This window comes from Anabrus simplex, chromosome 2 (genome assembly GCF_040414725.1).
Source record: "Anabrus simplex isolate iqAnaSimp1 chromosome 2, ASM4041472v1, whole genome shotgun sequence".
Classification (NCBI taxonomy): domain Eukaryota; kingdom Metazoa; phylum Arthropoda; class Insecta; order Orthoptera; family Tettigoniidae; genus Anabrus; species Anabrus simplex.
In genome coordinates this window covers 10016128-10041830 of record NC_090266.1, presented here as the reverse complement: position 1 = coordinate 10041830, position 25703 = coordinate 10016128, and the positions used below count along the sequence as shown (strand labels likewise).

The 25703-nt window shown below is 39.5% G+C and overlaps 1 protein-coding gene across 1 annotated transcript in view; it reads left to right on the top strand.

Annotated features, from left to right (window-relative positions):
* LOC136863899 (mitochondrial potassium channel ATP-binding subunit) overlaps nucleotides 1-25703 on the top strand; it is a 789801-nt gene that overhangs the window by 52477 nt on the left and 711621 nt on the right. Inside the window, exons 2-3 of the mRNA XM_067140310.2 lie at nucleotides 2641-2983; nucleotides 21456-21620. Of these exons, the coding sequence (XP_066996411.2) occupies nucleotides 2641-2983; nucleotides 21456-21620 (508 nt within the window). The remainder of the gene's footprint in view (nucleotides 1-2640; nucleotides 2984-21455; nucleotides 21621-25703) is intronic.

Here is a 25703-nt window from a genome sequence, read left to right as displayed (position 1 = left end):
GGACTTATCATTTTGAAGCAATTAGAGGAGTATGGTGCAGGGGTGACAGAAGAACAAAATCAGTAATTGTGTACTTTTTGGTGGAAAGGACAAATTGCAGGAAGTTGATGGATGTGACAGCTTTGCCAGGAGAAGCGTTTGATTGGGACCACAGAGTTGTGGTGGCAAAATTACGGTTGGGAAAAATGGAAAAACTAAAAGAGATAAGAGAAAGTAAAATAAAAGTATGGAAATTGAAAGACAAAAATGTACAGGAAGATTTTCAGAAGAGATTGAAGCAAAAAATCCCAGTTACTGAAGTGGAAAATGTAGAACAGAAGTGGGCAGCAGAGAGTGCTTGTGGCAGGACATTTGAAAACCTACAACCTATTTTCCAGTCAGGGATGGAATGAATGAAGCCTCATCTTGCGGCGAGGATAGGAATTGTGCCGGCTGCCGAGGCCTGTTGCACTCCTCTGGGGCAATGATTAATGACTGACAGATGAAATGAAATGATGATGGAGAGTGTTGCTGGAATGAAAGATGACAGGGAAAACCGGAGTACCCGGAGAAAAACCTGTCCCGCCTTCGCTTTGTCCAGCACAAATCTCACATGGAGTGACTGAAATTTGAACAACGGAACCAAGCGGTGAGAGGCCGACGTGCTGCCACCTGAGCCACGGATGCTCCAGGCAGGACATCTACAAGAGTGAAAGAAAAGGAGACACCTTGGTGGAATGAGGAAGTGAGGAAAGTGGTGAAAGGAAACAAAACAGCCTGGCGAGAGTGGAACCGAGATCAAACAGAAAAAAAGCAAAAGCAAGTATCTCAACAGCAAATGGTGATGTAAGAAGGTGGTAGGAGAAGAGTTGGGAAGAATTTACACAAAAAATGGAAGTGGATATAAATGGCAGTAAAAGGATGTTGTATGGACTTATCAGAAGTAAAAGGACAGAAAGAGTTATCTCAAAGCTAGTGAAAAAGGAAGATAGAGAATCGTTAACACACCCCGAAGAGATGAAGAGAAGATGGAAGGTGTATTTTGATAAGCCATTGAATGTGAAGAACTGTACAGGGGGAGATAGAAGCAATACAGTGTGAGGACTCAACAACAGAGGATGATATAACAATGCTGGAGGTGGAGTTAGCGGTACACAAGATGAAGATGGAAAAAGCAATAGGGATGGGTGAAATCAGTGTGGAAATGATAAAGGCTGCTGGACCTGTTTGTATGCACTACTAAAGTGTATGTGGAAACACAAATGTATACCAGAAGACTGGAAAAAATGGATAATAATACCAGTGTTTAAGCAAGGGTACAAGAAAGTTTGTGGTAACTATAGAGGAATCACACTTAGTGTATATCGCAGATAGTTAAAATACTGGAAAGGATATTAGAAAGAAGAACGAGAAGAAAGATTGAAGGAGAGTTACAAGAGGAACAATATGGCTTCAGGTGTGGAAGATCTACAGTGGACCCAGTCTAGAGCATGAGACAGCTGATGGAAAAGAACTGGGAATATGGACGAAATTGTAAAGGAAACAAAGAGATAAACTGTGATCCGGGGGAAGAACAGCAACAACCACTAGATGTACTGAATGAAACAATTGAGAAGTATGGCATGAAAATCAGTACAGAGAAAGGCAAGACTATGGTGATGTCGAGAGGGAAAAGGCAAGGAGAGTCTGGAAATTGTGGACAGCTTGAAATACCTAGGAAGTGAATTAATGCAAAATGCTAGGGTGGACGTGGAGATTAGCAGGAGGGTACAGCAGGGCAATGCAATGTACCAAAGTGTAAGAAAACTTGTTTGGATCAAAGAGTACCAAGAAAAAGTAAAGAGATAATGTACAAAATGTACCATGTACCCATTAAGACTTATACAGCTGAGACTTGGACTTTGACTAGCGGGCAAGAGAGTAGAATTCAAGCCAGTGAGATGAAATTCGTAAGAAGTATGATAGGAAAGACAGAGTGAGAAATGAAGATGTTAAGAAGGAAGTTGGGATAGGAAAGCTAAATGAGAAAGTTGAAAAGAATAAACTAAGGTGGTTTGGATATGTAAAGAGGATGGACGAGAATAGAATTCCAAGACGGATACTGGAGACAAAGTGCAAGGGCAAGAGAGCAAGAGGAAGACCTAGGACAAGGTGGATTGAATCAGTGAAGAGCAGCATAAGAAGACGAAACTTAAACTGGGACAAGGTCTTGGAAAAGGAATGGTGGAAGGAAAGAGGAAGATGGAGAAGTGCCATAAATACCCCAACCCGGCAAGAGCTGAATAAGGGGAAATGATGAAGATGGTAGCAGACATAGCTTCAGCATCTCCTTATAAGAGAAAATGAAAAAAAAAAAAAAATGAAATTCACTGCTAGACAGTTCAACACAGTACTGCTTGCACCTTATGGCTCATTGTTATTTTAGAAGTTGTGTTTTTGTCTGAAATTTTTGTACCATTCAGTAATAAATTAATATCCATGGAATGTAAAACCTGTTTCTAGCTGATAAAACCTTGTCTGTATTATTTCAAAGGTTTGTTTTCCTACCTTTTTCTGCAGTTTTTTTTCATACTTTTGAATATGCCCCTATTTTCTTCAGTTTATTTTTCATTATGTGTGATTGTCTTTCAATTTATTCTTATTTCATATTTCTCTTTTCAGGGATGCAGGAAATGTGTATCGTTTATGCATTCACAGTTGTTCGTCGAAGGTTGGAAATGTTAGAAATCAAATACGATTCAGTGGATATCGAATATTTCATTCTTCTGTCAGCAGACCTGAAAATTGCGTCTTGAAAATTTCGTCACTGCAACGTTTAAGCATTGGCCTACTTAGTGCAACGGGCATACAATTATTGGTGTCGAAGACGACATACTGTTGTGCTGCTTTGAAACCAGATGTTAGACCAAGAAATTGTTTTAAAGAATGTGATGCCAAATTTGACTGGGGAAAGTTCTGGTCAATGATACAACCCTATCTTTGGCAGTTACTTGCAGCAGTTGGGGTAAGTTGTTCAGGGCAATTGTATCTCTAGATGTCAAATTTCATTTACTCTCGGTGACTTCAAATTGGCCAGAAAATTACTGATCTGACTTGTGTTATAGCGTATAGCTGTGTGATCCAAACCACACAGCATCTTGCTCGGTATATCACTTAACCACTCATGTTCATGAGTTATGGCGCCACCCACAGTGCTCCTTAAGGCAAATGGATGTCTGTGTATGGAGAAGTACAGTAATTAATTTTTGATGTGCCAATCAATCAGTCAATACTGATCTTCATTTAGGGCAGTCGCCCAGGTAGCAGATTCCCTATCTGTTGTTTTCGTAGCCTTTTCTTAAATGATTTCAATGACATTGGGAATTTATTGAACGTCTCCCTTGGTAAGTTATTCCAGTCCCTAACTCCCCTTCCTATAAATGAACATTTGCCCCAATTTGTCCTCTTGTATTCCAACTTTATCTTCATATTGTGATCTTTCCTGCTTTTAAAGACGCCACTCAAACTTATTCATCTACTAATATAATTCCACGCCATTTCTCCGCTGACAGCTCCGAACATACCACTCAGTCGAGCAGCTCGTCTCCTTTCTCCCAATTCTTCCCTGCCCAAACTTTGCAACATTTTTGTAACGCTACTATTTTGTCGGAAATCACCCAGAACAAATCGAGCTGCTTTTCTTTGGATTTTTTCCAGTTCTTGAATCAAGTAATCCTGGTGAGGGTCCCAGAACCATGTGCAGAGATCTGTATCCTTTATTTACAATCCCATTTATGTGATTACCCCAATGAAGATCTTTCCTTATATTAACAGCCAGATACTTACAATGATCCCCAAAAGGAACTTTCACCCCATAAATGCAGTAATTAAAGCTCACAGGAATTTTCCTATTTGTGAAACTCACAACCTGACTTTTAACCTCAAGCCAGAGTGTATACACTTCCTCTGATAGTGGAAGAATACTATTCTCCGCTAGATACTTTGATTCTCTGACCTTTCCCAGATTTTGATTATACTCAACAGATGGCAGAATGTTCCTAATAACTTACATGCTGTTAAGAGAAAAGTCTACGAACGTACAGATGAGAAGGTATAAAGTCAACTAGCTTTCTGTATGACCATTAGTAAAACGTAGGGACGCTTGAAAAAGTGGGTGTCTACTTACCCGAATCAGTATTCAACCACGTCCAGTTGTATGTTGCAGTATCTCGGGCAAGAAAATGTTAAGATCCAGATACACCCGAATGGTCGAAGCACAAAATGAAATGTCGTATGGCTTTTAGTGCCGGGATATCCCAGGACGGGTTCGGCTCGCCAAGTGCAGGTCTTTCTATTTGACACCCATAGGTGACCTGCGCGTCGTGATGAGGATAAAATGATCGTGAAGACAACACATACACCCAGCCCCCGTGCCATTGGAATTAACCAATTAAGGTTAAAATCCCCGACCCGGCTGGGAATCGAACCCGGGACCCTCTGAACCGAAGGCCAGTACGCTGACCGTTCAGCCAACGAGTCGGTCGTCGAAGCACAGAGAATATTAAACTAAATTACGAGAATATTAAACTAAATTACGAATGGGTCAGTTATGTCCATAAAACTACACTGACTGACAGAGCAAATGCAACACCAGGAAGGAGTGGTCAGAACTTTATGCCAATTGCAGGGTAGACTGACGTCACTGAGGTATGCTCATGATGTGAAATGCGCCGCTGTGCTGCGCACGTAGCGAACGATAAATGGGACACGGCGTTGGCGAATGGCCCACTTCGTACCGTGATTTCTCAGCCGACAGTCATTGTAGAACGTGTTGTCGTGTGCCACAGGACACGTGTATAGCTAAGAATGCCAGGCCGCCGTCAACGGAGGCATTTCCAGCAGACAGACGACTTTACGAGGGGTATGGTGATCGGGCTGAGAAGGGCAGGTTGGTCGCTTCGTCAAATCGCAGCCGATACCCATAGGGATGTGTCCACGGTGCAGCGCCTGTGGCGAAGATGGTTGGCGCAGGGACATGTGGCACGTGCGAGGGATCCAGGCGCAGCCCGAGTGACGTCAGCACGCGAGGATCGGCGCATCCGCCGCCAAGCGGTGGCAGCCCCGCACGCCACGTTAACCGCCATTCTTCAGCATGTGCAAGACACCCTGGCTGTTCCAATATCGACCAGAACAATTTCCCGTCGATTGGTTGAAGGAGGCCTGCACTCCCGGCGTCCGCTCAGAAGACTACCATTGACTCCACAGCATAGACGTGCACGCCTGGCATGGTGCCGGGCTAGAGCGACTTGGATGAGGGAATGGCGGAACGTCGTGTTCTCCGATGAGTCACGCTTCTGTCTGTCAGTGATAGTCACCGCAGACGAGTGTGGCATCGGCGTGGAGAAAGGTCAAATCAGGCAGTAACTGTGGAGCGCCCTACCGCTAGACAACGCGGCATCATGGTTGGGGCGCTATTGCGTATGATTCCACGTCACCTCTAGTGCGTATTCAAGGCACGTTAAATGCCCACCGCTACGTGCAGCATGTGCTGCAGCCGGTGGCACTCCCGTACCTTCAGGGGCTGCCCAATGCTCTGTTTCAGCAGGATAATGCCCGCCCACACACTGCTCGCATCTCCCAAGAGGCTCTACGAGGTGTACAGATGCTTCCGTGGCCAGCGTACTCTCCGGATCTCTCACCAATCGAACACGTGTGGGATCTCATTGGACGCCGTTTGCAAACTCTGTCCCAGCCTCGTACGGACGACCAACTGTGGCAAATGGTTGACAGAGAATGGAGAACCATCCCTCAGGACACCATCCGCACTCTTATTGACTCTGTACCTCGACGTGTTTCTGCGTGCATCGCCGCTCGCGGTGGTCCTACATCCTACTGAGTCGATGCCGTGCGCATTGTGTAACCTGCATATCGGTTTGAAATAAACATCAATTATTCATCCGTGCCATCTCTGTTTTTTCCCCAACTTTCATCCCTTTCGAACCACTCCTCCTTGGTGTTGCATTGTCACTGTTAGTCAGTGTATTAAAACGGGCAGGCAAAACAATATAACTACGACAGACATATCAAGAGTATGCCAGAGTATATGTTATGGTATTTACAAAAAAGATAATGTTTGATTTAAATGCATTGGCAAAAACAGCTATCATCTTTGAGAAATTTGTACCAGTTCGTATTCGCCAATCACACGCTGGTATGTCAGTTTCTAGAAGTAGTCTAAGTAGTCTCAGATATTGCAGTGAACAACAAAGGTCATTATCTCAAAGGTCGATTATCTCTAATGCATGCCTTATACTGCGAAAACGATTGCACCACATCATGACGCAAGTGCAATAACAGGTATAACTTGAAAACAATGTTTTCTCACCCATGGGTAACTAGTGCAGATATCGAGCTCAAATTATTATTATTGTTACGGGGTTACCCGGGGAACAGCAGAGGTGAAAGAAGGTGCGGGTTGGAATGGGTCTAACTACAAAACTGAGAAATGAATTAACATTTCATTAAAGGTTATATTTTCAAAACAGCCAAACTTAACAGATTTGATATAGAATTTCCAACTTTAACCAATAACAACAAATAAAAAGGTACCACTAAAAAAATTTAAGTCTAGGAATGACAAAATTTGGTGGTATAACAGAACTTAGGCTTCAAGCCTTGACTTTACATTTCCTGAGCTCTCAGCTCCCAAACACATATTTACCAAAGGGCAGAAAACCCCTAATAACATGGAGCACTTGCTCCCACCTTCACATCTCAAGCCTCTCTGAGGCACTTTTACCACAAATAAAAGAGCTAACCCGCTCTCAATTTTCTGAGCCTATCAAAGGCAACAACCAACATTACTATCAACTGCCCTCAAGGCACATCTACCAAGAAACAGGGGTATCCTGTACCCAACCTACTGGACCTTCGTTGAAAAAGAATAGGATAAGTAAATGGCCCAAAATGCAAAGCAGAATGAAGGCATGTACTTGCACTCCTACATGAACACTTGTTAAAACCTAAGGGGCACTAGGCCGAATAAATAGGGGCTATTCTCACACTAGGGAGGTGACTCGTATAAGAAAATTTTAATACATTAAGAGTAGAAAATCGGTTATGAAAACGTAGTCACCTCAAATCAAAAATGAAGGGGAGCTCGAGAGGGAAAAGCACTCTCTATCCCCGATTTACAGTTAAAGTAATAAGAAAATTTTACATAAGCCGGCACTAAGTTACATTTTTAGACAGGTAGGTTACATTGAAAAGGTTTCGGACCTTTCCCGAGGGTTAAACTGCTGAGCTAACAAGAATTGGAGATGTTAAACAGCCATTACCTTTGTTGAAGAGCTGCTGCCCGAAGGAAGAGGCACTACCCGCCCCCTGCTATACTTCCATACACTAAGCTAGATGTTGTTGAAGTGGTGACGAGCCGTGAAATTCAGCAGTTTTTAAACACTCAGGGAAGATTCGAGACCTTTCATGAATAATTAAGACACAGCCACTCAACTTTATTGGCTGTCTAAAAGTTACACATCAAAATAGAAGAAACCTAGGAATGGTTGGAAATTAATTGCAGAAATTACTGATTGGCTAAGTTCAAAACTGGCAGAAAGAAAGATAAATATTGCCAACCCACAAATGAAAGAACAAAATTTAGTAAAGACTAAAACTTCTGAATACAAGATTTCTTCAAGAAAGTTCATTTACTTCGCACCAGGGTGCATGATCCCAGTTTTACAGTAGAGACATCTATGAGAGAATGTCCACACTTCTTGATAATTAGTAAACAAAAGCAGTTCGAAATTAACACAGTGACATCTTCTGAGAACCTATTGAGATAATTCAGTTTTTAAAGTTCAGAGTTTCTGCTGTAGGGGAGTACTTTAAGGCAGAAAATTCAAAAGTGCGGCGTAGAGGTGTACCAACCGGTACAGACCTCCCCCCCCCCCCAAATGTCCTTCCCTGGGGTGACACAAAAGAAGTTGACGGAAATTATTTTCCAAAACAAATTTCAAAGTTTTTTTTGTTTAACCAAAATTAATCATCACTTGAAGAAAATTTCTGCTTCCTTGCAAATAGATTTGTGGGAGAATGCAGCTTCCACATACGCAGCAAGAAAAGGAAGTTCTCCAAGAGCGAAAGAGGAAACAAGCAGAAATCAGCTTGGACTTTTACTCAACTGATGCTATGATTGACCGCAGCTGGACCGGTCCAAATAATGGCATGAGAAGTGCTTTGAATAGGCTGGCGGTACATGGGTTTCACCATCGTCTATGCCGGCGATCAGGCTTCCATGAACCATCGCTACATTGTGTGTGTATGTTGTGTGACAAACATTGCGATCGCTATCACTTCAGCAAGTGCAACAAAAGAACAAAATCTTTACTAGAATATGCAAAAGATTAATGTATTTTAATGCACATTTGTGCGCTATTAAATATATTATTAAATAGATTTGTGGGAGGATGAGGCATTAAGAATTTTCAAAGTCTTGTACAAGAATTTTGAAAAACCATTTAAAGCATCAAAACATTTTTTTAAGTCTCCTTTGTTTTGAAATAGATTGTTAGGAGTTAGTTGAACTCCGACTTGAGGGTGTTTTTGTTGCCATAGAATGCCAACCACACGATGAAAATCTTGACGGCAAGACCAACCGCTGCTGCCGGTATCCAGTCGAGGTCGCCCGGACCCCTCAAGTACCCTGAGATACCTTTCTCCCGCTCTATGAGAGGGGTGATCGTGGTGAAATGAAATGTCGTATGACTTTTAGTGCCGGGATATCCCAGGACGGGTTCGGCTCGCCAGGTGCAGGTCTTTTATATTTGACTCCCGTAGGCGACCTGCGCGTCGTGATGAGGATGAAATGATGATGAAGACAACACACACACACCCAGCCCCCGTGCCATTGGAATTAACCAATTAAGGTTAAAATCCCCGACCCGGCCGGGAATCGAACCCGGGACCCTCTGAACCGAAGGCCAGTACGCTGACCGTTCAGCCAATGAGTCGGACATCGTGGTGAAGGACGCCGCAGATGCGAAGTTTGTTTACAGTCCCCAGATACGTTTGCGGTTGGTGCGCCGCACTTCAGCCTGTGCCGGGAGATAGCCTCCTGTGCGCCGTACCCAGAAGGACATCACGGGAGTGGAGTGGGCCCTTACCCCACCACGGTGGTGGTAAGGCGACGAACGGCTGCGGGTCACTGAAACAGTAAGATCTCGGCGGCAGAATTGTTGTTGACATCTGATTTAAGGGTACTATCTTTGTTGGAGGGGCAGAGGGGCTTGCGGCGTGGAAAATTTTTCTTTTGCCACTGATATGGTTTTAGTACGGGCAGGAGCTTGGTAATGTTCGCGAGGAAAGGACAGCAGAATGACTAGAGGGGAAGATCGTACAATTAACACATAGACACAAGGAACGTCATCCAAGGGCAGAAGGCCTTAAAATAAAAAAAATATAACCTTCAGGGTTCTTACAAAATGTTAATGACTAAGTTAACAAGGGAATATATGTACCCTAAAGATTCTCTCGGTGGCTGGATTGCTCACTAATAGTGTCACCGGAGTTAAGAAATCCAAAACGGTGCACGGCACATTAAATCTGGAGGCAAGCTTGCCTGCAGGAACAAAGTTTTTGACTATAACTTGGTCTCCTACCTTTAAATTGGTGGGCCTCCGTCCACAATCATATGTTTCCCTAACCTTTTCATGAGAAATTATAAGATTGGCCTTAGCCTTCTTCCATAATCTCTAATATTATCTGGATCTATTGTCTCAGGTAGAATATCACGAAAAGACCAAAGGTTAGATAGCGGCGTGTTGGGAACAAACTTAAACATCAATGACGCTGGAGTGAATTTATGAGATTCATGAACCGCCGAATTCAAAGCGAAGGTTAACCAATGCAGGGACGTGTCCCACCTGGAGTGATTGTCATGATGATAGGCAGTAGGAGCCGATCTCAGATTACGATTGACCCGTTCAGCCAGAGATGGTTGAGGATAGTACGCTGAGGTAGTTACATGTGAGATGGATAAATCAGAACAGAATTTACGGAAGAGATTGGAGGTAAAAGCTTTGGCATTATCAGAAACTATGTATTGACACGGACCAAAAGAAACAAAGATTGAATTTAAACAATAAATAGTAGACTGAGCGCTAGCCAGCTTAGTTGGAAATAACCAGGAAAATCTTGTGAAACCATCTACGCACACAAGAATGAATTTGTTGGCGTTTCCCTTTGATTGGGGGAAGGGTCCTACGTAGTCGATATAGAGGCGTTCCATGGGGCGTGACGCTTGATGAGAAGACAATAGCCCTTGCTTAGTGGACATGGTGGGTTTACTAAGCCAACAAGATTTACAGGCTTTTACCAATTCACGAATTTCACCGTCCATACCTTTCCAAATGAACATCTCTCTGATCTTTTCTCGAGTTTTGAAGATGCCTAAATGCCCCCCTAATGGGGTCTCATGGTAGTACTTGAAGATCATCGGTACAAGAACAGCTGGAATGACAACTTTCATTTTCTTATCATGCCTCGACGGGCAACATAAAACACATTCCTCAACATATAAGGGACAACATGTTCCCCAGAAGAAAGGGTTTCCATAATAGGAGCCAGCGTCAGATCTTCACGTTGATATTTTTCAATATCCCTAAATAGCATGGGAGCATCAGTCAGAATGGCATTAACACCATGAGGTATGGACTCGGGAAGTGAAGACCTGTCTTCCTGTTCAGAGGTCTCTACATCATTGGCAAACATATGGCTTAGTCCATCTGCCACAACATTTTCAGTTCCTCTTATATGCCTAACATTAAATTGGAAGGCAGAAATTCTGATGGCCCAGCGGGCTATGCGACCAGTGCGACGCGGCCTAGCTAAGACCGAACTTAAGGCTTGGTTATCTGTCTCCAAGTCGAACTTGACATGTTCCAGATAGAGGCGGAACTTTTCTAGCACAAATAAGACTGCCAAACCTTCAAGTTTATAAATGGAATACTTGGCTTCTTGAGCCGATAAAGTCCTTGACGCTTAGGCGATGGGTCGCCTCCCTAGTTCAGTCTCTTGAAGAAGGACTGCAGCCACCGCCGATGACGAAGCGTCGGTTTGGACGCTGAATTTCTTTGAGAAATCAGGTATAGCAAGGACAGGGGCGTTACAAAGCGCTAATTTGAGGTCTTCGAAAGCGGCTTGTTGAGAAGGTCCCCACTCAAATTTGACGCCTTTCCTACGGAGCGAGTTCAAGGGCGCCGCTCTATTAGCGAAGTTAGGAATAAATTTCCTGAAGAAATTCACCATGCCAATGAATCTGGCAATTCCTTTGATGTCCTTGGGAGGTTTGAAATCACGGATGGCCTGTGTTCTAGAATGATCTACGACACCATCGGGCGACACAGTATGCCCTAGAAATGACATGGAAGGCTTAGCGAAAGCAACCTTGGACAACTTCTATAATCACAAAGAATGGGTACTGTCCACCTAATCAATACTTTATTATATCTTGTTACTAAGCAGTACCGGTTTCGACCTTCACAGAGGTCATCTTCAGCTGGTCATAAGATCTAAAGTTAACTTAAAATAATTTTAAAAACATTACTAAATCTAATGAAGAATGTCACATGATGTGAGTGATAAGATTAAAATATACAATATATAAAATATACAATGATATGATGTATCTTCTGGTTAAAAACAAGCGTCAAAATTCTATGACATGTATGTGTTACATAAATTTCTAGTGTACTGTTTGTGAGTAGTAGATAATTTGGTGAAATACAATTTCAACAAGTAAAATGTTTATGGCGTTCTTGAAGTACACTTTGAAGTTCAGTTCATATTGGTGAATCGTTCTATGCATTCATTGGTATGTTTATACTAAACATTCTGGAACATTCTATGATATGGATGTAATAAAATTTATCAAATAATACATTAAAATACGAAAAAAATGTTCACATGATTCTTGCGGTACGTTTTGGAATTATATTAATTTTGTACATTCACAGATATGTTTGTACCAAGCATTCTAGAATATTCAACTATGTATGTTGTTTTTCTTTTAAGTGCATATGATTAAGAATGTTGAATAATGAACGTGAAAGTATTATGGTGTGTCATTAGTTTTCTTGGTACTAATCTCGTTAAAAGATATTGAGTAGGTGCAGATGCTCCCTCTTTGTACTTTTGTTGTTGGACATTCGGTAATCTGCGAGAACAGAGAAGAATGAAGTATAAGAATTTTCTCAGTGGAATGTCTAATGAACGTGTGGAATAAGTGTTTACTTACATAATCCTGTTGACTGGTCGAATGTGTACTGTTAGGGAACACGTCGTGTACTGCTCCGTGTACGTCTAGGGCTAGTACTTGCGGTAACGGAGAGGGGAAGTGGAGGGGCATGAGGAGTATTGATTGGGGAAGGTGAGGTAGAGTTGGTAGAGAGGGGAAGGGGAGGTTCAATAGGGGTAGCGATTGGGAGAGGTGGAGCGTGGCTGGACGTGTCTTCAGGAGGTTCCTTGATACATATTGGATTCTGTTTTTTAACTATTTTTATGTAGGTGTTTTTTAAAATCGGGATGACTGTATTAAAGAGGATATTAACTTTATCTGTAATTTCGTTCTAGTTATAATTTGGGTTTGCGTATTGATCTATAGTAATGTAAAATTCTTCCGTTATATTGAGTAGAGGGCCCTTGGGGATCATACTTAAAATCTGCATGTCGTTCTCAATATTTGTAAAATTATGCTTATAATCCTCGTTATGTTGAGCTATAGCCGAAAAGTGATAATGCTTTAAGGCGTTGATGTGTTCTTTGTAACGAATAAAGAAGTTTCTGCCAGTACGTCCGACATAGTTAGCCTCACAACTGTCGCATTTCATTCGATATACTCCTGAACAACTGTACCTATTATTATCATTGACAGATTTGGCGTTATGTTAGATTTTAGCACTGTTGTGTGTGGTTTTGTATGCTATTTTTAGATTGCGTTTTTTGAAAATATTGGTTATGGAATGAACATGGGTATTATTAAATGTAAAAAGTACGTATTCCTTCTTGGAGTCGTTAGTTCTGGTTAGTCTTGATTTGGGTTGATATTTTATCTTTTGAATGATTCTATTGACCATTTCTCTATTAAATCCATTTTGATGGGCTATATCGTAAATCGTGTTTAATTGTTTTTTCAGCTCTTCTTGAGATAGAGGTATATTGAATGCTCTGTGTATCATACTGTGATAAGCCGCCTTTTTGTGAGCGTTAGGGTGGATGGAATCTTTCCTTATTGTATTGGAGGTATGAGTAGGTTTTCTATATACTTGATATGTCAAGTGATCGTGGTGTCTAGTGACAGATATATCTAAATAATTCAAGGTGCAATCATTTTCTTTTTCTACTGTGAATTTTATATGTGGGTCTCTCTTATTTAACTGTTCTAAAATATTTGTCTCATTGGTGAATCTATTGTCTATAACAACAAAAACGTCATCTACAAATCTGCACCAGAAAAATATGTTCTCAATTTTGCTTAGTTCTTGGTGCTCTAAATGATCAATGTAGATTTCGGCCAGTATACCTGAAGCAGGAGATCCCATAGGAAGACCTTGTTGTTGGTAAACAGTGTTATGGAATTTGAAATAATTATTGTTAATGGCGAATTCGAGTAAAATCATGAACTCTTCTATTTCTAGGATACTTAAGTTACTGTGCTTTTTTAAATTATTTTTGATTAATTTTATTGTTTTTTGTGTAGGTATGTTAGGGTACATGTTCGTTATATCGTATGATGCTAGACTATGGTACTGCTTGATTTCTAGTTTTTTGGTAATGTTGCAAAATTCTATAGAATTTCGTATTGTTTTCTTGGCTAAAAATGTGTAATGCCTTTTCAGGAAAGTTTGAATAAACTGCGACAGTTTGTAAGTTGGGCTAGATCTATAGTTTATGATAGGTCTCATAGGTACATTTTCTTTATGAATTTTCGGGAATGCTTTTGCGGTTGGTAGTTTAGGGTTCATTATAGTTAACTTTGCAATTTCTTGTTGGTTTAAAAGAAAGTGAATATTCTTCAACAACATTTTCAGATTTTTGTGGATATTAGTGGTGGGGTCTTTATGTTTAATTTGAAAAGTACTATCTTGGAAACACTGTTTGGTTTTGGTTATGTACTCATTTTTGTTTATTATGACAGTGGTGTTGCCTTTATCTGCTTTTGTTACTATTAAATTATTTTGCTTGATTTTGTCTTTCAGTTTTTTTATATGTGCGGTACTGACGGTATTTCTGTTATTGTTATTATTATTAATCTTGTCAATGTATTGTGGAAGTTTTTTCTTTATTTCGTATCGGACTTCGTCTCGTAAGTCATGCGGGATTTTGTTCAAAGCGTTTTTAGTTTCCGTGACGATGGTCGCGATGTTTTGAAAGGTTGAAGTATTCCCCCAATTATGTTTGGGTCCTCTACTCAATATATCGGCTTCTATTTCATTGAAGTTCGTGTTAGTTAAGTTTTTTATAGGCGGGTGAAATATGTGTTTGTCTGCTTTGTTAAGTTCATGAGAGACATTTTCATCGTGAGGATTGTCCTGTGATCTTTGACCATGTGATCGTCTAAGTGCATTTAATTTCTTGTCTAATGCATTTTGTTTCTGGAATGCTATGTCTGCTATTTTTTCTTGTATCGTTGCTAGGAAGTTATCCCAATAACTTCGCGGTAGATCTTGTGAGGCTCTTAAATGTGCTTCATAAAGTTGCGTATTGAGGAAATGTTTTTTTTCTGTATAGAAATTTTATTTCGTCTTTTATCCAAATTTTGGTAGTTTTTCTTTGTGTGTTGTGTGTCTGTATGATATTCCTATGTTTGTTGTTGTATTTCATGAGAAATTTTGGAGTTAGTTCGTTCGATAGACATTCCTTCAAGAAAGTAATGCTTTTAATTACACTCGATACTTTGATCTTTAGATTTTGGTATCTGTATGCATTTCGTTTTGCCTGGTTGGCTTCAATATTGTAATCTATCAGTTTCATGTCCGTATTGATACTTAGTATCTATAATCACAAAGAGCGTGATCCTGAAACTCAACTACAAATCGTAAAAATGAAATGACATCGCTAGTAGAATTGACCGAAAATTTAGAAATTCCCCTAAGTAACATAGCCAAAGGATGAGGCAAACTACTAAAGTCTGGTGACATAACAGGTAATGGCCTAGGTGGTGAAGAGGCTTCAGAGGTTATTCAAAAAGAAAGGTCGAATTGAGGGGCAGATGTCTGTTGAGTAGCCACAGATTTACTACTTTCTAAGTTCTTGGACAAGTCCTCCTCACATACGATGTTTACAACAGTGGCTTGATCGGATTTGGGAGTAGCAGACCCAGTTAACAATTGACTAACTTTACTGGACATTTTAGAAAGGTGTTCAACCAGATTACTTGACTCCTTACCCTGAACTTCGTTTAACTTCAGAGACAATAGATCGCTAATTCTATGATAAAAATGGAACAATCTAGCTTGCACCCGTTTAAGTTGATTGGGCGATGGATCACTTACTTCAAAAAAACTAACTACAGATGCTCAGTAGTGTTGTCAGTGATAGTGGAGAGAGCCTTATCAATGTTTTTCTCTCCCAAAGTTGGGATACTGATTGGCAGTCCAAGGGATTCTTTAAGTTTGGTGGTATCGGCCGCAACCGTGCCTCCAGATTGAACATTTCTAATAGCTAAATCATAAATCAATTCCTCCTTACGCAAGTTATCCGTGGAAGGCAGAGGTGAAAGAAGGTGCAGGCTGGAATGGGTCTAACTACAAGTCCGAAAAGCAAATTAAAATTTCAAGAAAGGTTATATTTTCAAAAATGCCAAAACTTAACAAGATTTAACAAAGCTTTAGACTTCAACAAATAACAGCAAGTCAACCAATAACCAACAATAAGGTCCAAGACCAGTTAAAATTTAGAGGCAATTAAACATATTTTCACTAGGTGAAATTACCATAAGGCAAAATCCAGGTACAAGTATGATTTTCCAAATGAAAGGACAAGTCCAATGTTCGTTACAAGTCCTGGGCTCCAAGGCTCACATTACATCTTTGAGCTTCAAGCCCAACTTTGCCAAGGTACCTTTTTAACTAAGCGGCAGAAAACCCCATCATACCAAGGAGCACTTGCTCCTAATTACAATGTTAAGCCTCCTAGAGGCACACAGAGATCAAATTTAGGAAAGAGCAGACCCGCTCTCAATAATTCAAACTTATCAGAAGGCCATAAACAGACTGTACACTTAACTGCCCTTAAGGCACACTTATAAATAAGTACCACGCCTAATGCTAGGCCCGCCCAATCCAATTCGAGTAACGCCTCTCTAGCAACAACACAGGCGCACAAAGTACAACTCACTCCCCTTTCCCCACTACGCTCCACCCCTCCGTTACCGCATTAATACTTCACTAGAAGTAGAAAGGTTAGTCGTTCAGATGGAACCAGAACAAGTGGTTCCAGCTAACATCCGACTGGACAAGTAAGTTCGCCCAGAACTATGGGGTATTACACTTTCATCTTTATAGTTATTAAGTGGACTCTACATTAGTCATTCTAAATTCCTTTTTTTCTCTTATTCTGTTACAGACAGTACCCATATATCATCCCAAGGGTAGAACAACGCACCAACAGGAACATTAATCCGATAAGAATGGCATAAAAGTACAAGAAACATTTTATCATTTATCAGATGAGCACCTGACTAATGAATGATATTGACAATATGTTCCAACATACACGGTTTTAACCTCTAAAATAGTACCTTCCAACCATGCTTCTTCCTAATGAGATATTCAAGCTCAACAAGAACGACATTATACCTCAGTTCCAGTTTTGTAGCTGCGGTACTTATGACATAGGTGATCATAAGCACCTTTGGATGATCACATTTGTATAAACTATCAACCTAATGATTCATCCATACAGTTGGTGAAGTTCCAATTTGCGCTTTGGACAATTTTTAGTCAGTGTACGATAGTTTTAATTGCTTCCTTGTCACAAATTCGGGGTTTTAATTAATGTACACATTTTAAACCTATGTAAACATCACCTAAAGTACAGGTTTTTGTAAAAAAAAAATTAAACATAAGACCATTGTGTTTAGTTTTCAGTTCAAACGTTTAATTGGTTTAAGGACTTGACCTTAAGATTATCATTAGGCTGAAGATGCCCAAAACTTTGGCGAAACATGTACCTAATTAGTATATGTAATTGATGTAGGATTTAATCACTACAGAGTATAATTGTATTGAATAGGTGGACACAGTAAATTTTATTTCTTGGAAGAATTTTACTTATTGTTATCTTCAATACGGAACAGATATGAGATTAGTTACTTGTAAGTGGTATGTTCCGTGCTGTCAGCGGAGAGATGGCGTGGAATCACATTAGTAGACAAATAAGTTTGAGTGGCGTCTTTAAAATGAGGAAAGATCACAATATGAAGATAAAGTTGGAATTCAAGAGGACAGATTGGGGCAAATATTCATTTATAGGAAGAGGAGTTAGGGACTGGAATAACGTACCAACGGATATGTCCAATAAATTTCCAGTATCTTTGAAATCATTTAAGAAAAGGCTAGGAATACAACAGATAAGGAATCTGCCACCTGAGCGACTGCCCTAAATGCAGATCAGTATTGATTGATTGATTGATTGATTGATTGATTGATTGATTGATTCCTAACTTAGTCATTATCTCCTCATTCTGCTTCTTCTTTCATTATTATTTATTTATTTATTTACAGAGTTTACGCCCACATTGGAGCACTTAAATCAGACTACAACAAATTTGTCTTCCTTTTCTTCTCCCAAAAAGTCTTGAGTCTGGTTGACCTGGCTGCCCTCTCCACATCCGTTATAACATATTGTTTCCTCTGTACAGTGGTCAGAGGAAGCCTGATGCGTTTATTCTTCAAAATACTTTTCTCGCCTCTGTTTTCTATGGTTTGCATGGTAATATTCAACTCCTCCAAATCACTTTGAACTTCTTTAAACCAATTGTTCTTTGATTTACTACTGTTTTAAAACTCTGTTATCACTTAGTCGAAATATATGACAAAAAAGGCAATTCTTCTTTTTCTCATCGTGTCTGTGATGGGCTCACTTTCCCGATAGATAACCTCATTCGGCAACAATCTCCACTGTCCATCCACTTGACGTTTCTTGTTTATGATCGTCCTGAGTATCCTTCGATCAACTCCTTGTAAGCGTTCTGTTGTTGATCTAGTATTGAGTTTAAATAATGTTTCACAAGCATAAGTTGCTTCTGGTTTAATAACAGAGTTATAATGCCTAAATTTAGCATTAATCGAAAGACATTTCTTTTTGTACGTAGGCCAAGTTATCCGTTGTGCCTGCTTCAGTTGATATATTCTGCTCTCTATTGATGGTTTTTCATTGCAATTCCAAGTGAGATTTTCACCCAAATATTTAAATGTACTTACAATTTCAATTCGTTTATTATTATTTAATAATAGCTCTGAATTTAAAGTTCTGAAAGTAGGCATTATTTTTGTTTTATCATACGAAATTTGCAATCCAACTTTTTTCGCTACATTTGCAAGTTCTTCCAATTGAACTTTAGCCTCTTCAAAACCATTTGCCAGTATCGCAAGATCATCCGCGAATGCCAAGCAATTTAGTTTGATATTTTTTCCAATTTTGACTTTTGGAGGACATACCTTAGTCCACTCTCGCATGACCTTTTCCAATACACAATTCAACAATAATGGCGAGAGTCCATCTCCCTGGCGGAGGCCTGTTGTAATTGCAAATGATTTAGATAACTCATTTCTGAATCTAACTTTAGATTGAGTATTCTTAAGAGCCATACCAATCAGGCTAATAAGTTTGGAATGTAGACCAAATTCCTGAAGGACATTCAACAGTGATTCACGACGTATACTATCATACGCCTTTTGAAAATCAACAAACGTAATAACTAAATTTTTGTTTCTAGATCTATGATGTTTCATAATCCATTTTAAACTGATGATTTGGTCAGGGCAGCTTCTTCCTGGACGAAATCCACCTTGATATTCCCCTAGTTCACAGTCAAGATGACCCTGTATTCTGTTATAGGTAATCTTAGATAAAATCTCATATGTAATATCCAATAATGATACTCCCCGATAATTATTTGGATCAGATCTATCGCCCTTTTTATGCAATGGTTGAATTATTGCCATATTCCACCCTTCAGGCATTGTAGCAGTATTCCAAATATCTATAAGATGTTTATGTAGATTCTGAACGGTTTGGTCATTAGCATTCTTCCATACCTCTGCGACGATTTGGTTCTCTCCCGGTGCTTTATAATTTTTAAGGGAATCGATTGCTGCTCGTACTTCATTATAAACGGGCGGTGTAACCTTTTCTAAAGGTATCCTATTTTTTGGATGTGTGTCATATTGCAGATATTCTGAAGGTTCCTCACTGTTAAGTAAGTTCTCAAAGTATTTAGCTAAAATTTCTGCATTATCTTGATTAGTATGTGCCTGTTTTCCATTAGTATCTCTCATTAGGAGTGTTGGGGGAGTATAATTTGTTTGGTATTGCCGAAATGTTTTATAGTAATCTCTTGTCTTATGTTGAGTAAATGCTTCGTCAATAGAGTGTAACATCTCCGTGTGATAATTTCTCTTAACCCTTCGGATGATTTTAGCCGTATGCCGTCTAGCAGTAACAAGTTCTTCGCGTGACTGTTCTGTTTTCCGTTGTTGATCAATCAACCATGCCTTGTGTCGGTGTTGAATTGCTGCATTGCACTCCTCATTCCACGAAGCATGTTTTTTCCTCTTTTTAATGGGAGTGTTTTCCTCAGCAATGGTTTTTAGCTTGTTAATTACCGTTCCCAAATCATCACTTAGATAGGTTTTAGATTGTTCATAATATAATTTATTATTAATGAGATAGCTAGGATCATATGTTTTCTTCCTATTACATTTGGAGAGAATGCGTTTCTTTTTTGGAGTTAATTTTATTTTAATTTTGGACAAATAATGATCTGAATCTATGTCCACTCCACGGAGGACCCTCACATTGTAAATTTCCTTATGATAGTTCTTATCCATAGCTACATGATCAATTTGGAACTCTCCTAATTTAACATTAGGGCACTTCCAAGTCATCAGTTTATGTGGTCGTCGTTTGAATCGTGTGGTTTCCAAAAGTAGCCCATGATCAATACAAAGATCGATCAATCTCTGACCATTCCTGTTAGTTAGATGATGAGCTGGCCACTTACCTACAACATTATGAAACTTTTTCTCACGGCCTATTTTAGCATTGAAATCGCCAAGCATGATTTTAATATGGTTATCGGAAATGGATGATAATAGTTGGTCTAGTTCTTCCCAAAATTTGTCTGTGTCTTCCCTGTTGGTCCTGTTTTTTTCATTCGTTGGAGCATGGACGTTTATCAGTGTGTACGTTTTATTCTCTACTTTGATTGTCATCAATGCCGTTCGGGGGGAGGTGGAAGAAAAATCTTCAATTGAATCTAAGATACTAGTATGAACCAAAAAGCCGACTCCAAAGTGAGGAACACTCTTTAGTACTCTTTCACCTGGGGGACCCTTGTATAGGCGATATCCCCCTGACTCAAGGGGTCCTTGATCCGTATTACACAATTCTTGAAGAGCAGTTATCAGTATCTTGTGTTGATCTAAGACATCTGTGAGATGTTTTAATTTGCCCACTTTCATTAATGAATTTATGTTCACTGTAGCAAAATATGAGAACTGTCCTGATTTATTAAATTTAAGTTTCCTCTTGATCGGATGGGTCTGCATGTTGTTTAATGGGTTGCAGGCGCTCTGACTCGCCTTGGTCTTCCATGTGACACCCCACCGTATCCGAATGGTGTCTTTGTTTGGATCTGATGATCATGTGTATCCAAACCGGTGGATATTTCATTAGAAGACTAATCATAATAGGCTGATTGTCTGATCAATGATCAATACATTTCTGACCGAAGTCAGGGCTTACAATGCCAGATGTGATCTGGCAAGGTGATGAATGGTGAATGATGGGTGATGAAAGATGAATTGTGAAGAAGGCTTTTTGCCTTATTTCATCCTAGTTGTTCAGGACTGGGAGTAAGCATTTCCTCCATACCCCGCGAACGTTATGGTTTTCCCGCCAATACTCGGGTAGCTGATTGCAGTGGTTTCCCACTGGGCGATGGGGTCACCACATCCCTACGCCAAACTTTCATTATTATTATTATTATTATTATTATTATTATTATTATTATTGATATTATTATTTTGTCTTGAACATGAAAGTGGTAATTGTTTAATTGAATTTTATGTCATTGCAGAGGTTCCTGTCTTACAATTATTCTCTAAAAGCAGATTTCTTTAAATAAAACCATACCATGTTCTTATGCACAGCAAAATATTGAAGTTATTATCTAAGTTGTAAGCTCCGTCATAACTTGTTCTCTGTGTTTCAAGAGTGCCCTGGTTGTTGCTGTTCTCAACATTCGCATTCCGTTGATGCTGGGTCAGATCATAAATGTTATGACTAACATACTAATTGGCAGAAAAGCAGATTATTCTACTTTAAGACAGCATATGATTGGGCCTGCTGCACAGCTGTTGACATTGTATGCAGCACAGGTAAGTGGAGAAGAACATTGATTTTCTTTTCTGGTTGTCTGCAAACGAATAAGGGTAGAAAATCTCCACGACGAGGAAATTAGACAGAAGTACATGGATATGATTAGTGAGAAGTTTCGAACAGTAGACAGTAAGCAGGTTCAGGATATAGAAAGTGAATGGGTGGCATACAGGGATGCTGTAGTAGAAACAGCAAGGGAATGCCTAGGAACAACTGTGTGTAAAGATGGGAAAAGGTGAACATCTTGGTGGAATAATGAAGTGAGAGCAGCTTGTAAACGTAAAAAGAAGGCCTATCAGAAATGGCTCCAAACAAGGGCCGAGGCAGACAGGGATTTGTACGTAGATGAAAGAAACAAATAGTTGTTGAATCCAAAAAGAAATCATGGGAAGATTTTGGTAATAACCTGGAAAGGCTAGGTCAAGCAGCAGGGAAACCTTTCTGGACAGTAATAAAGAATCTTAGGAAGGGAGGGAAAAAGGAAATGAACAGTGTTTTGAGTAATTCAGGTGAACTCATAATAGATCCCAGGGAATCACTGGAGAGGTGGAGGGAATATTTTGAACATCTTCTCAATGTAAAAGGAAATCATCCTGGTGGGGTTGTGATCAGCCAAGCTCATGAGGAGGAGGAAAATGTTGTTGGTGAAATTATGCTTGAGGAAGTGGAAAGGATGGTAAAGAAACTCCATTGTCATAAGGCAGCAGGAATAGATGAAATTAGACCTGAAATGGTGAAGTATAGTGGGAAGGCAGGGATGAAATGGCTTCATAGAGTAGTAAAATTAGCATGGAGTGTTGGTAAGGTACCTTCAGATTGGACAAAAGCAGTAATTGCACCTATCTATAAGCAAGGGAACAGGAAGGAATGCAACAACTATCGAGGTATCTCATTGATTAGTATACCAGGCAAAGTATTCACTGGCATCTCGGAAGGGAGGGTGCGATCAGTCGTTGTGAGGAAGCTGGGTGAAAACCAGTGTGGTTTCAGACCACTGAGAGGCTGTCAGGATCAGATTTTCAGTATGCGCCAGGTAATTGAAAAATGCTACGAGAGGAATAGGCAGTTGTGTTTATGTTTCGTAGATCTAGAGAAAGCATATGACAGGGTACCGAGGGAAAAGATGTTTGCTATACTGGGGGACTATGGAATTAAAGGCAAATTATTAAAAGCAGTCAAAGGCATTTATGTTGACAATTGGGCTTCAGTGAGAATTGATGGTAGAATGAGTTCTTGGTTCAGGGTACTTACAGGGGTTTGACAAGGCTCTAATCTTTCACCTTTGCTGTTCGTAGTTTACATGGATCATCTGCTGAAAGGTATAAAATGGCAGGGAGGGATTCAGTTAGGTGGAAATGTAGTAAGCAGTCTGGCCTATGCTGACGATTTGGTCTTAATGGCAGATTGTGCCGAAAGCCTACAGTCTAATTTCTTGGAACTAGAAAATAGGTGCAATGAGTATGGTATGAAAATTAGCCCCTCGAAGACTAAATTGATGTCAGTAGGTAAAAAATTCAACAGAATTGAATGTCAGATCGGTGATACAAAGCTAGAACAGGTCGATAATTTCAAGTATTTAGGTTGTGTGTTCTCCAAGGATGGTAATATAGTAAGTGAGATTGAATCAAGGTGTCGTAAAGCTAATGCAGTGAGCTCGCAGCTGAGATCAACAGTATTCTGTAAGAAGGAAGTGAGCTCCCAGACGAAACTATCTTTACACCGGTCTGTTTTCAGACCAACTTTGCTTTACGGGAGCGAAAGCTGGGTGGACTCAGGATACCTTATTCATAAGTTAGAAGTAACAGACATGAAAGTAGCAAGAATGATTGCTGGTACAAACAGGTGGGAACAATGGCAGGAGGGTACTCGGAATGAGGAGATAAAGGATAATTTAGGAATGAACTCGATGGATGAAGCTGTACGCATAAACCGGCTTCGGTGGTGTGGTCATGTGAGGCGAATGGAGGAGGATAGGTTACCTAGGAGAATAATGGACTCTGCTATGGAGGGTAAAAGAAGTAGAGGTAGACCAAGACGACGATGGTTAGACTCGGTTTCTAATGATTTAAAGATAAGAGGTATAGAACTAAATGAGGCCACAACACTAGTTGCAAATCGAGGATTGTGGCGACGTTTAGTAAATTCACAGAGGCTTGCAGACTGAACGCTGAAAGGCATAACAGTCTATAATGATAATGTATGTATGTATGTATATATGTATGTATGTTGATTATTGGACCGTTTTAAAAATCTTGCAGATTTATGGAACTTTTTGTGCCCTTGAGAACAATAAAGTACTCCTGCATTTTTCGGGTTGACTTCATTGACAGCAGCCTTATATTCACATAAGGACCGGGCGAGTTGGCTGTGCGTGTAGAGGCGCGTGGCTGTGAGCTTGCATCCGGGAGATAGTAGGTTCGAATCCCACTATCGGCAGCCCTGAAAATGGTTTTCCGTGGTTTCCCATTTTCACACTAGGCAAATGCTGAGGCTGTACTTTAATTAGGGCCACGGCCGCTTCCTTCCAAGTCCTAGGCCTTTCCTATCCCCTCGTCGCCATAAGACCTATCTGTGTCGGTACGACGTAAAGCCCCTAACAAAAAAAAAATATTCACATAAGGCTGTTTGGACGGAAATACTATGGTAGCTTCCCACAAAGTGTACCATTCCCACAGCAGTATAATAAAGTATAAGTACCACTATCACTGAACACATAATTTAATGTAGTAATGTATAACTACCACTATCAACAAACACATAATGTAATGTAGTAATGTATAACTACCACTATCACCAAACACATAATGTAATGTAGTAATGTATAACTACCACTATCACCAAACACATAATGTAATGTAGTAATGTATAACTACCACTATCACCAAACACATAATGTAATGTAGTAATGTATAACTACCACTATCAGCAAACACATAATGTAATGTAGTAATGTATAACTACCACTATCACCAAACACATAATGTAATGTAGTAATGTATAACTACCACTATCACCAAACACATAATGTAATGTAGTAATGTATAACTACCCCTATCACCAAACACATAATGTAATGTAGTAATGTATAACTACCACTATCACCAAGCACATAATGTAATGTAGTAATGTATAACTACCACTATCACCAAACACATAATGTAATGTAGTAATGTATAACTACCACTATCACCAAACACATAATGTAATGTAGTAATGTATAACTACCACTATCTCCAAACACATAATGTAATGTAGTAATGTATAACTACCACTATTACCAAACACATAATGTAATGTAGTAATGTATAGCTAATACTATCAGCAAACACATAATGTAATGTAGTAATGTATAACTACCACTATCACTGAACACATAATGTAATGTAGTAATGTATAACTACCACTATCACCAAACACATAATGTAATGTAGTAATGTATAACTACCACTATCAGCAAACACATAATGTAATGTAGTAATGTATAGCTAATACTATCACGAAACACATAATGTAATGTAGTAATGTATAACTACCACTATCTCCAAACACATAATGTAATGTAGTAATGTATAACTACCACTATCAGCAAACACATAATGTAATGTAGTAATGTATAGCTAATACTATCACGAAACACATAATGTAATGTAGTAATGTATAACTACCACTATCTCCAAACACATAATGTAGTGTAGTACTGTACAACTACCACTATCACCTAACACATAATGTAATGTAGTAATGTATAGCTAATACTATCACTGAACACATAATTTAATGTAGTAATGTATAACTACCACTATCACCAAACACATAATGTAATGTAGTAATGTATAACTACCACTATCACCAAGCACATAATGTAATGTAGTAATGTATAACTACCACTATCACCAAACACATAATGTAATGTAGTAATGTATAACTACCACTATCACCAAACACATAATGTAATGTAGTAATGTATAACTACCACTATCTCCAAACACATAATGTAATGTAGTAATGTATAACTACCACTATCACCAAACACATAATGTAATGTAGTAATGTATAACTACCACTATCTCCAAACACATTAA